The sequence below is a fragment of the Papaver somniferum genome, chromosome 5 (assembly GCF_003573695.1).
Source record: "Papaver somniferum cultivar HN1 chromosome 5, ASM357369v1, whole genome shotgun sequence".
Taxonomy (NCBI): Eukaryota; Viridiplantae; Streptophyta; class Magnoliopsida; order Ranunculales; family Papaveraceae; genus Papaver; species Papaver somniferum.
This window is the reverse complement of record NC_039362.1, coordinates 214631333-214644142: the sequence shown is the minus strand read 5'-3', so window position 1 is coordinate 214644142 and position 12810 is coordinate 214631333. Positions and strand designations below refer to the sequence as shown.

Sequence of the window (12810 nt, the reverse complement as noted above, 5' to 3'; positions counted from 1 at the left end):
TGACAAATGGAAAAAATTGCTTTCATGAATGGTTAAATGATTGGTTTCATGAAAAAAACAAAGGCGGAGGGATAATAGAATGGCCTGAATTTTGTAGTATAGTTATTTGGCATATATGGAAAGCGCGATGTGAAATCACTTTCCAAAAGAAGACCCAAAATAGTGCTTACACAACAAGAAAGATAGTGCAGTTTATCAATAATACAATGACAGTTAACAGGCCTGGCTACAATATTATGCAAACTCTTTTCTATGACCCTATGCATCATGAAGATCTAAAAATTCGGAATAGAGAACCTAAAAAACATGTAACATATTTGAGTATGAGAATGTCCATAGCACTAACTATGCATATTCCAATAAGTCAATCTGGAATTTCCCTACCTCTTATGGATTTTTGAGGTAATACAATTGAGGCAAGAGGATTCTTTGAGGAATGTACAACTAGAGAACAATTAGAAGAGAAAGGTGCTGAAGCTGCTTTCCGGTGGGCAACTCAATGGAGCGGCTACAATATTTCTTTCAAAAGTGATTCAGAACCACCCTAAAACTGTTAATGGGAAGATATGCAAAGGCTAGACAACAACGTTATACGATTAGTGAAGACTTTGAAGCAAACATAAATTTTTGTATCAACTTCAAGGCTACTGCGTTTATTTTAATTTCTAGATTTAGTATTAGAAAAGCAGCAAACGTAGCGATATTTTGTAACTTAAATGTTATTCAAAATACTTGGACAGGTGATGGACTTACAGCTATGTTGCATTATCTTTATATTGAAAACTGTCGTAATCCTGTAATTGCAATGGATTCTCGTGTAAATGAGAACCATAATTATCAATCTATTATAGGAGAACTCAAAAAAAAAAAAACAAGCAAAAATGCCAGTTTGCTATGCCCATAGGAATTGGCCTCACTCTAGTTATTCGCACCAAATACAGAAGATGCAGTAGTAGAATATTTTTGCGACCAAAGGAATATACCAGCAATGGATTCTTCTTCTTCTCCAAAAGCCTCGACAGTAGTTGAACTAACTGAAGAGTATTTAGAACAACTACTGAGATTCACTCTCTTATCTTCTATCGATGAGACCCTTGAAATCGATTTAGGCTTATCAAAACAGTACTGTTCTCATCTACTCCAACTTGATGATACCCAACTGGATCCAAGTTCCGATCGTTCATCAGGTTTATTCTAATCACTCATTTAGTTTCATTAATCGAAAGTTGAATTTTGTGTAAATTGATTGAATTTGTTTTACCACAAAATCAAATTTTGAACTTGTAATGGGTATATATACTAAATTTGATATTTTCGGAAAAAATTTGAAAACCCTAATTTGGTAGAATGTGGAAAACCCTTAATTCAGTGTGGAATTATTTTAAATTGCAAACTAAGAAAAATGATTTTCAAAAGGAGGAATTTTGGATTATTTGGGCATTTCGAATGGATGGTGAGAGTGGATGCTGAGCCCATTCTTGTGATCTAGACTGGCAAGCTTGAATGTCTGGTGGTCCTAGTCTTTGAAATGTATGTGATATGTTGGTCTACATTTAAACATGTATGAGATATTGAGATGTTACATTTTGCAGATACATCTGGAGGGATTCCGTTGTATCCTTTGTATAAGCGTCTAGCATCAGCTTTGTTCCAGTGTATAGCTACTGGAGAGTTTGTGAGAGATTCCAATGAAGTGTTGTTGATCAAGGAAGATGAATCATTGAAGCAGAAAGAAGATGAGTGGAGTAAGATTGTTCGAGATCAGGGAATGGAATTGGTGCAGGTAAGTGAATCGTAATGGTTTCAGTGTTACATTATAAGTTTTATGCCTGCTTGAAAAATGTTAACTTACATGACCCTTGAATTCAACTAGATGTTGAAAGATGTAGATTATGAAATTGATGTGCAAGAACCTTTCTTTACCCAACTAAGAGGTACTACGAGTCATTATTCTACTTCGGCATTAGCATTTACTGATAGTTGTCTTTCTTTCTTCTTTCGTTTTTTTTTTCTTCATTTGGTTCTTATAACTGGAATGCTAGTTCAAGCTAATAATTCGTCACTGTTAACAGTTGGCCGCAAAACAATTGAAGGGAGGTGTGCTGTCGGTGACTACAACCGGTAAGATAACAGATGTTTTATTCATAGATTAAGTTCTTTGGTTCTTCCTTACAATGAAGAATGAAATTGGTTTTCTTTGTCTTTCGTGATAATTTGTAGTTTTAGCTATGCAAATACAAAATCTATAGTTTCAAAGTTTTAAGTCCAATATCTATTCTGGTATGCAAAAAACTTCCACCAGTTGTTCTCTGTTGTTTCTAGGATCGGACCAGGTTCCTTGCTTCTTTTCAACAGATGTCTTATACTCGAAGTTCAGGTGATCATATCTATTCAACACACTAGTAATGCTTACCTTATATTCTAGTGGTTCCTAATGGTTTTTCATTTCGCAGGATGTTAGACGACATCCTTCTTTTGCCGAGTTGCTGAAAACAGAGAGTCTTGGGAAAGTTCTTCCAGGTGTAGATACAATAGAAGAAGGTAAGAACAACGCCATAGATCATAAATTATAATAGTTTTCTTAAAACAGGAGCTTTTCAAAACTTGATGGTAGTACAACATAGAGCTCATTAAATATTTCTTAAGCTGTCTGTCATTCTATTAATAGATACAGGTTTCCGGGACACTCAAGTCTAGGGAGATCACCTACTATAGCTCTTGTACTGGCCAATTTGAAACAATAGCATATGATAGAACATTCTACCCGATGTTTGTCTTAATAACGCCCAAGGCCAAAATTGTAATGTCATTTCTGTTTTTTCAGGTGTTCAAATATACAGGAATTTTTACACTGAAGAAAAGGAGAAGTCCAATGGTGTCCTTGCAATCTGTGTTTCGAAACCAAAACCTCAGCCCTATATTTGTCTCGGCACTATAATCTCTGTAAGTTCTATTGCCTGTTAAAAAGATTTGCCACATATGGTAGTTACCTCTTTTGAATTGTGTAAGATGCAATCTCACTAACAATGTGCACTGAAAAAATATAAAAATTTGCATCTGCCAGGGGTTGAATTATGAGGCCATTGGTAGCCTATTGGGATTAAAGCATACCACCGGAACAATCGCTGATGCTCTTCCTCCGCCAAGATCTGCTGTCCTATCTTCATTTCTGACGCCTCAGAACCCTCATGTGTGATGAAATTCTCATTGACATATTGTGCCTTATCTTGATGAAATCACGAGTTCATGCTACATGAATTTTGAAAATTTTATGGTGCTTTACCTTATGAATGAAATGTTGGGTCCATTGCTCAGTATCATGGCTGATGCGTCACAAACATAAGGTTGTCAACTAATCTGGGTGTAAGATGTGATGTGTTAAGTTATATAACAAATAATGAAAATGACTACTTTGGATGTAAACTTAGTAATGTATCTGTGGACTAGTTGAATGTAAAAACATACTTTGTTTGTATGACACACTTGAATCTTAATCTCTTAGCAAACAAGGATGTATCTGCTCTGAGACATTTCAACTGCTTGATTTGTGATTTCTTTTTTTGAGATTAAAGGAAGCACCATGACCGAGGGAGCAAGGGCCTTAGCAAAGCACGTGCACAGGGGTGGCAACAAGTGGTGGGGTAGTTTCGTTGGAAATGGTAATTACCTTTCTTGCATGCCTTCTTCTCTTGCATGTCTTTCTTAGTAATGATATGAGTTTTAATCCACCATCATTGATGTGATAACCAGGATGATTATTCCAAGGGTTGTCACATGAATCGAGTTAGCGCTATTAACCATCATGAGTGTTAATCGATCTTCCACCTCTTCAGATATCAATAAAAACAGAATAGCGTTGGAAGTGATAAACCAGTTGATAAGTAACTGTATTTGGATTAACATCCATATAGTTCCTCCATACGACGGTGTCCTGGAGATACGTGTTGCTGAAGGTTATGGTGCACGGTGGTCTAAAGATGGTTCAAAGGTAATTTGTGTTGATCAATCACTCCTCTAGTTCTGGCCCATGCTATGGTCAGATTTGTAAGTCAGTCTTTTATGTATATCTCCAGTATCGTAGAATTGGGTTTAATAAAAAGATTCAAGATATCCCTGGAGACCCGACTAGTGGTATAACACATAGTTTGTAAGGATTTGTAGTTGATGTCCGTGCTCTTAAAATAAAAAACGTTTCTACCCTACCTTGTTTCACGAAATGTTGGAGCTGGTACCTCTCGTGGTTTCCTTTGCTGTGTAGTGCTTGGGTAAACACAATTTTCTACCGTCACTGGTGAAGCTGAATACATCAATATTACTAGTCTCCTTTATGGATGTCTGCCTGTTTGAAAGTTCAACCTGTAGTATTGTATTACTTTGGTGCTTCTTATTTCTATTTGAAAACAAGAATCTGCTGTCAAAGTTTGGAAATTTCATCATTTCTGTGTTTCAGTTTATCGGGTTTCTTGAACCATACATGGTGGACGGCCAATCGAAGAGATGGAGGCATTAGGGTTTGTTACTGAAAGCATCAATCAGCTTTCATTGTGTCTGACTCTATCATATTACATGTGTAAACAACTGTTTCAAACACTTGTATGCTTTCATTTCCAGAAGCTGAAGGAACCATGTGTGTAAAACCCTGGTTACCATCAAGGGAGGCTCACTGAAACCAGAATCAACTTTACTCTGGCTGATCTTGCTGTTGTGATCAACATTTTGTTTATATGTCATGATTAGTAAAATTTATCGTAAGAAATCCATGATCATTCTTAGTTTTTTACTTGGCTTGATATTTCCATTTCCTGGACTGTGATAGAACCTTATTTAACATAAGGTTGCTAAACTAGTCTGGTTTAGCAAGTTCCAACAAATAATGGAGACTTTAGATGTAAACTCAACATTGTACCAGAACTCAGATTGATATTTCATAAATAAGATATAGGTATTACATATTAAGAACTCCGTTACTCTTTCTTACAACTGATCGTCAATGGTGACCCGCACAGACACTTATTATGAAAAAAAGAAGTGCTTTTGAAACGCTTCATGATGCCTCCAGTTGGTATCTTACCACATAACCTGTTGTAACCTACCTTCAACTGATTCAAACTTTCCAAATTCTTAATCTCATCAGGGATTCCACCAAATATTTTGTTGTGTGATATATCGAACCAATTTAAATCCTTTGGAAACTTTACGTTTGATAGATCAAACTCAAACTGGTTCCTCGACAAGTCGATGAATGTTGTGAAATCATGGTTGGGATTAATTAGTATGGATGCATCCCCTGTAAGTTTGTTCCTTGACAAGTCAATATAGGGATATGGCAAAGCTCCTAAAGATTTTGGAATCGGACCAGTGAGTTTATTGCGAGCCAAGTAAAGAGCAGGTGCAGTACCGGTGAATTTCCCAAAAGACTCCGGGATCGAACCTGTGAGTTTGTTCCCGTCGAGATAAATGTTTCTAATATCTTTAAGGTCTGAGAGATTAGGTGGAATGGAACCAGAGAATTGATTGTCTGAGAGAACGAGTCTGTTGAGAAGAGTGAGTTGGTTAAGGAAGTTGGGAACCGGCCCTGACAGACTCATATCACTGAGATCCAGCAATACCAGATGCTTTAACTTTGTGATGGATCGTGGGATTGAACCAGTGATATTTTTGAAGTGCCTGAAAGTTAAACCTATGAGTTGAGAAAGGTCACCTACAGATGGTGGAATTTGGCCGGAGATTTCACCTACAAAGAGGATGATTTCGACAATACGGTTGGTTTTGTCATCACATGTGATTCCGATCCAGTTACAGCAGTCTGTGTTTTGAAACCATGAAGAATATATGTCTTGGGACATAGTTATAGAATTCTTCATCTTCATAAGAGCTTTGAAGTCGCTGGGTTGGCATCTTCCTAAATCCCCATGAGAAGGAGATATCAAGGTTGTTGTAGCTAAGAAGAGAAGAAAGAGAGAGTAGTAAAGAAGATATTGGTGCTGGATTCTCATGGCCGGTGAAATTGGTTTTGTTTTGCTTTGCTATTAGGGACTTGTATTTATAGCACCACATCCAGCTTGATACATATCACAGTTTTTTTCTTTTTTGTTTGGTAAAGAATTTAGTGGTTAGTGCTTAAGAGTTCCGAACTCAAGTCCTGGTATCATCACCAGATGACTTTATCACTCTACTATAACGGCACCCCACCCGTAAGTAGCTCTATGCATGCATGAGTCCATTATTCCAGCAATTCAACAACTTTAGCCTAATGGTTCAGACCGTTCTGCCTCTTTGTGCTGTGCACAAGCCCCTATACCAAATCGTTCAGTCATCATCATCTTAGCTCTTTGTTGCTTCCACTCACTTTATTCAATGAAGATGGCCTTCGCTTTATCTCTATCTCCCCACAACGTGAAACAAATGCACTAGAAGACTAATGCATGTGAGAATCGTTTGGAAAATGCCAGCCTTTTTGACAGATTTTTCTGTGGAAAATCCCGGCACAAAAAAGTTGCTGGACCACACTTGTGCACATTGCTTATCCCTAAGATATATGGAGGGCAGTCTAGGAACCTATGGGATCTTCTCTCGGCATTATTGCATATTGTGTGTGTACATATATGTCGGCGTAGGTTCGTGGTTGATCATGTGTGTACAGGGACCCGCCATTATAATTTGGTAGACATGTGGAACTTGCTTGAGCACCTAGTAAATATACAGTGCACCAAATTCAAGGATTAGTAATTAGATTTCGTAATAGTTTTATCCCTGCTGTGAATTTCTGCTGCAAATATTTTGCAACAGTTTTCTTAGTTAAAAAACTCGAGATTGTTTTTTTCTGTTACGATTCGCAACAGAATTGAGTTGTACGCGTGCGATTCGTGTATGTCAGCCTAGTGATCCGACGGTGCCTAGTGGAAGGGCCGTCGCTCAACGGATAAAAGTTACTCTAGGGATAGCAGGCTGATCTTCCCCAAGAGTTCACATCGACAGGAAGGGTTAGCACCTCGATGTCGGCTCTTCGCCACCTGGGGTTGTAGTATGTTCCAAGGGTTGGGCTATTCACTCATTAAAGCGGTACGTGAGCTAGGTTCAAAACTTCGTGAGACAGTTCGGTACACATCCGTTGTGGGGGTTAGAGCATTGAGAGGACCTTTCCTTAGTACGTGAGGACCGGCCGGAAGGATGCACCTCCGGTGTACCAGTTATCATGCCCATGGTAAACGCTGGTGCAGAGCGGATAACTGCTGAAAGCATCTAAGTGTTAAGCCCACCCCAAGACGAGTTAAAGAGGGTTCCAGAAAACAGAGAATCAAAAGACGTATTTCCAGAACGAAGAAGAATAGAGTGAAGAAGGGGGAGTTAGCAAAGTTGGACAAGATTGGAATGAGCATAGATACATGGACCGATGTACCAGATCGACTAATGCTACCAGGTTGATGCAATGTATTCCACCAGTTGACTGAAAATTTGATTATTGGTATATCGATCAGTCCAACGCATATTAAAATGGAATCCAGTTCAACAGAAAGCTTTTGAAAACGCAATGCACCCGGGTAAATAAGGAACAAGATGAGTACAGAAGTTAAACGAGCATCCCAGACCCAAAAGGTGCCCCACACAGGTCTTCCCAAGAAAGCTCCAGTCAATAAGGTAAAGAACGTAGAAAAAGCACTTATTTATGTACTGGTTCCAGAAGATCGAAGAAAGAGGGATGCTTTGTTAATAGAAAGAAGGATCTGTTTATAGTCGTCACGAGATAAACGAGTATACTCATCCAATCCGCAGGAACATGTACATATAGAATACGAGAATTTCCATCTAGAGGATGATGTGGACTATGATGTGGACTATCGCATGTACTATGTACCCTCTGAGCTATCCTTGTCTCCCTTTCATCGTATAGAGAAGAAATCATCTTTTGTACGCCCGGTTCAACAGGTTCTACCGAAGTAAAGTAAAGAATCAAAGTAAAAGCATAGTCTGATCCTGTCTCAAGTAGTATGCAAGCATTATGTTAATGTTAACACAAGTTTGTTGAACAAAGTTTCAGGATCGGGTACTGAAAGAGGCGAAGGAGATGCATATCTGGTACTGGACACGCTCTAGGGGAATAATCTCTTTCTTATTTCTGCCTTTATTTCCCATGACGACTAAGAACAGGAAAATCAAACATTCCACTTTGAATTTTCGACCTTAATATCCTGCTTCTTATGGTGTTTCACGATCAGTATTGGAAACGAACGGAGAAATAGTAGAACGTGCGGAACCACATATTGGATCACTACATAGAGGTACTGAGAAATTAATAGAGTACAAAACTTATCTTCAAGCTTTACCTTATTCTGATCGTTCAGAGGGTGATCGCGGAGTCACTAAATGAAGTTTCATGTTTATTTTGGAGGTGCTGACCCGCATCGAGGCAGAGATGACTAAGTGACGTATTAGATATGGAGATGACAACTTCATGTTTTATAAGGAGATAAGAGGTGGATCCAAGGACCCACTAAGAAGAAACTAACGTATCTACAACTACATCCTCGAGCGACAGTCAAACGGGGCGTGAATGAGAGATGTCGGCCGAATGATCAGCAGGACAGAGGCTAGGGATGCTTCCTTGCTTTCCATTTACGTCTAGTCCCTTACCCTAACGGGTAGGTGCCTTCATCCATCTCCTCGCACCTACGTACGAGTACCTAAAGTCCTTAACAGTCTTCGGGTTGGGTGTGGCCGACTTAGTGGTCGAGTGATGAGGTCTCACCCCCTACGGGTCCCTCTCCTTGGAAGTCGAGTATCTTTGATCCTCTTTCATACACTCGAGTATCTAAATAGCCTCTCCTCCTGGTCGAGTCACGTCAGTTCCTCTCCTTTCAGTCGAGTCCCTTCGGGCCTCAGAAAGAAGGGTATCTTATTCATTGTATTAAAGGCTAAACGTTATTAAGATTGGATCCATCTTCGTTATAAATTATAAGGGGCTTCATTCATGGACACTACACCATTTTTCCAGATTCGAAACAGTTTTTGAACGTTACAAATCGGGGTTGTCACGGAAACTAAATGTTACGGAAAGGGTATTACAAAATTTTCGTAACGTCCAACTGCACGTTATGAATTTTGATTTGTAACGGAAGTTGTAACATGCATGAGGCATTACTAAGTGAAATTCGTAATATCAGCGAGCTGTTACGAAGTATTTTGTAACATTGGGGTCGTAACAGGCTAAAGCCGTTACTACGTGTCAATTTTTTAACTAGCCTTAGGCGTTACTACGCGGATGTTTGAAACAGTTCTGAGCCGTTTCGAATTTTTTTGTAACACCAAAAAAGAATTGCCAGGTCAACGTTGACAGGTCAATATTGACCCGACAATAATTTTTTAGTCGTGGATACGTCGGAATTCCAAAGGGAATACACAGTATCTTCACTTAGGAATACATATACAACATCTTCACTTAGGAATACATATACAACATCTTCAATTTGGAATACATAAACACAAAATTCTTTTTAGTGTCAACTCATATGAAATTCTTCCAAATTTTTTTGTTCAGAGGGAATACACAGAACTTCCTAAGTTCAGTTTTTAAACTAAGTTCTGAGAGAATTTTAAAGAGAACAAATTCTTAGTCATAGCAAATACTACATATAAACTTACAAAACTTGCAGCTTCTAGGTGACCTAACGGCCCCTTTGTTCTCCGACCTTTAGGATCTCATAGTTGAACATCATTCAATTAACCCGACGAACAAAACATACCTTGATACTTAGAAGTTGGAAGTTACTGCAAGAAAGTAAGAGAAGTGGATCAGGCGTAACTTACCGCACAGGGATGCTCTGGAAGGATGCATGTTGAGTGAGTATACGATCCCAGATGTACAAATCATCCCATGAGCTATCCTTGCAGCCTTCTTCATCAAGTTCTCCATAATCACTCGCTTTAAGTTCATAATTCCCAACCCACACAACACGTAACAAACCAAAAACATCTATAAGAAACTAAAGATGTGACCCTTGTTTTGATATAACAATCCTCATTTATACTTAAGCATAATCCCCATTTTTAGCAAGAGTATACACAAAACAAGAATAGAGCATTACCTTGCTTCTTTGCTTTGAAGGCACCATGATGGTGTTCAACGTCCAACACTCCTAGTCATTCATGTATAACATATGCAACAACAATTCACTCCTAGCCATTCATCTAGATTGTGGCAGTATATAATATGAAATTAAGAAAGACAACGACACTTAACTAGTTAACTGCAACTAGGTAAGACGAATCTTTTTAACTAGGCACTCTCTTTGTCTTTCATGTAGATTCTGCCAGGAAATCAACGCAATTGGCCCTGTAACAAACGAAGGTCCATAAGCTTTCTCACCGGGGTAATAAAATCGTAAGAAACATCAAATCTAGCAAGTACATACAGGTGAAGTACTTATCAGGTAAAAAAGAAGGTACACAAGTTGATGCCAACCCCACTGGAGTTCACTTCCCACCAGCGCCATACCTCGCAAGTATAAAGTGAAGGTCAAATCCACAAATTTTTATACTTAAAAATCTATGCTAAGCTGATATTTATATTGTTTGTGCCGTATCCACGTATATTTTAGTTTTTTAAGTAGGGGTATCGAAGTAGCATATTGAATACAAGATACCGATATCGTGTCTGTATCGTTGTAACATAGGGTATAACACATAGTTTGTAAGGATGTGTAGTTGATATTCATGCTTTTAAAATAAATAATGGTTTCTACCTTGCCTAAGCCTTGTTTCACGAAATGTTAGAGCTGGTACCTCTCTGTGGTTGGGTTTGCTGTATATTGCTTCTGTAAACACAATTTTCTTCTGTCACTGATAAAGCTGAATACATCAACATTACTAGTCAAATTTATGGGTATCTCTTACTGTTTGAAAGTTCGACCTTTATACGAAGTTTGGAAATTCATGTTTCCTCATTTGTGTTTCAGTTTATCGGGTTTCTAGAACCGTACATGGAGGATGTCCGTTTAAAGAGATGGAGGCTTTAGAATTCGTTACTGAGATTTATCGCTGACATTATATCACATGTGTAAGCAACTATTTCAAACACTTTTGTGCTTTCATTTCCAGAAACTGAAGGAACCATGTGTATAAAACCCTAGTTTCTATCAAGGAAGAAGACAATGTAAGACTTTCCAAATCCAAAATCAACTTTATTGTGGTATAAATCTGAGCCGAAACGAATATGAACTTTAATTTGGTCTAAATCTGAGCTAGCTCTTGTTGAATAATAATGTAATAATGAAAAAAATTAGATTTCTGACAGAGCATACAGTACCAGATTAATTCATAAATAGGAGATAGATATTACATACATTAATATAAGAATCCAAGATTTCAAGTTTTCAGACCCAAATGTTATTACAAGACCTTCATCATATATATATTTGAGGAAGACCATGTCATCAACATCAAAGATAGATATTTGAGGAAGACCATGTCACCAACATCAAAGTTTATGTCCACTCTTTTGGTATCAACATAGAGCTTCATCCTTTCCTGAGCTTTATGTAAGTTTTCCTTTAAAAGATTCATAACTTCATCTCTCTTTTGAAGATAATCTTCAACAGCTGCAACAGAAGTAGTAACAGAGGAAGGAAAAGAAAGTTGGGGAGGCTCATACCCAAATAAAGCTTTGAAAGGACTCATTCTGAGGCTGGTATGGAAATTGTTGTTGTACCACCATTCAGCTAGAGGTAACCATCTGCACTAATTCCTTGGTTTGTGGCTGGACATGCACATGAGGTAATTCTCTAAGCAAGCATTGACCCTTTCAGATTGTCCATCTGATTGAGGGTGATAAGCAGTACTGAGGTTTAAATTGGTGCACAAAGCCTTGAACAATTTTTTCCAAAATAAACTGGTGAAAACCTTATCTCTGTGAGAGATAATGGATGCAGGCAGTCTATGAAGTTTAATCACTTGATTGATAAATTCTTTGGCCACAAAAATAGTTGTGTATGGGAGGAGGAGAGGATTGAAATGACTATACTTAGTCAATCTGTCAACCACCACCAAGATGACATTTTTCCTTTCACTTAGTGGTAAGTCTTGAATGAAGTCAATGGAAATGTGTTTCCAAGCTTGATCTGGGATTGGCAAAGGTTGGAGAAGGCATGCAGGGTGGATATGTTCACCTTTATTTCTTTGGCAGATGTCACAATGTGAGACAAAAGTGTATATGTATTCTCTCATCTTGGGCCAGAAGAAATAAGTTTTAGCTCTGATGTAGGTAGCTTGAATGCCATATTGACCACCCACAGTATAAGAGTGCACTGAAGAGAGGATGATGTTCCTGATGTTTGATGCAGTCCCCACATAGATTTTGTGCTTAAATCTCAGAATGCCATCTTGATAAGAAAAATGTTCAACAACAGAAGTATTAATTAGGAGTTGAGAGATTAGTTGTTATGCTTTAACATCATCTAGATAACTGGAAGCAATATCTTGAGCCCAAAGCGGTTGAGTGGCAGTGATTGAGTGACACTCATATGGTGGATGTGGCCTTCTGGATAAGGCATCAGCAACTTTATTCTCAGACCCCTTCTTATATCTTTTCTGATAGTCAAATCCAAGAAGTTTAATGAGCCATGTCCGTTGCACTACAATAGAAAATTTTTGTTCAAGAATATACTTGATGCTTTGATGGTCTGTTTGGATGATAAAATGATGACCATGTAGGTAGTGTCTCTACCTTGTGACAGCTTGGGAATTTATACAACATTTCCTTCTCATAGGTATATAAAAAACAACTCTTGGTCCTAAGGGTTGGCTGAAAAAAGAAAT

The 12810-nt window shown here is 38.1% G+C and overlaps 2 protein-coding genes and 1 pseudogene across 6 annotated transcripts; 1 reads left to right on the top strand and 2 right to left on the bottom strand.

The window, feature by feature from the left end:
* Positions 1 to 844: 844 nt before the first annotated feature.
* On the top strand, positions 845 to 5214 carry LOC113284611. 5 transcript variants are annotated; one of them, XM_026534117.1, is made up of 11 exons: positions 845 to 1187; positions 1593 to 1783; positions 1874 to 1934; positions 2073 to 2121; positions 2323 to 2377; positions 2454 to 2541; positions 2825 to 2943; positions 3065 to 3190; positions 3573 to 3659; positions 3834 to 3988; positions 4451 to 5214. In XM_026534117.1, the coding sequence occupies exons 1-9, from the start codon at positions 989 to 991 to the stop codon at positions 3582 to 3584; spliced, it is 900 nt and encodes a 299-aa protein (XP_026389902.1). In that variant the 5' UTR covers positions 845 to 988; the 3' UTR covers positions 3585 to 3659; positions 3834 to 3988; positions 4451 to 5214. The 5 variants fall into 5 exon arrangements, with proteins under 5 accessions (XP_026389902.1, XP_026389903.1, XP_026389904.1 ...); XM_026534118.1 differs by having other exon boundaries at positions 3751 to 3988; XM_026534121.1 differs by having other exon boundaries at positions 847 to 1187; positions 3065 to 3344; positions 4451 to 4749.
* On the bottom strand, positions 4529 to 5846 carry LOC113280788 (polygalacturonase inhibitor-like). Its single transcript, XM_026529370.1, has 2 exons — positions 5094 to 5846; positions 4529 to 4639 (listed from the first exon to the last, which is right to left on the bottom strand). Exons 1-2 carry the CDS (start codon positions 5844 to 5846, stop codon positions 4529 to 4531), a joined length of 864 nt encoding a protein of 287 aa, XP_026385155.1.
* Positions 5847 to 7193: 1347 nt separating this feature from the next.
* Positions 7194 to 11673, bottom strand: LOC113280787 (annotated as a pseudogene).
* Positions 11674 to 12810: the final 1137 nt, after the last annotated feature.

Bases quoted from the DNA above. Each gene is read 5' to 3' on its own strand.
- LOC113284611 (XM_026534119.1), top strand. From the start codon at position 989: ATGGATTCTTCTTCTTCTCCAAAAGCCTCGACAGTAGTTGAACTAACT. The intron at 1,188-1,592 runs GTTTATTCTAAT...TACATTTTGCAG, and splicing joins AAGTTCCGATCGTTCATCAG to ATACATCTGGAGGGATTCCG. The intron at 2,378-2,453 runs GTGATCATATCT...TTCATTTCGCAG, and splicing joins GTCTTATACTCGAAGTTCAG to GATGTTAGACGACATCCTTC.
- LOC113280788 (XM_026529370.1), bottom strand. From the start codon at position 5,846: ATGTCCCAAGACATATATTCTTCATGGTTTCAAAACACAGACTGCTGT. The intron at 4,640-5,093 runs GTAGGTTACAAC...GATGGTAACCAG, and splicing joins AAAGTTTGAATCAGTTGAAG to GGTTTTACACACATGGTTCC.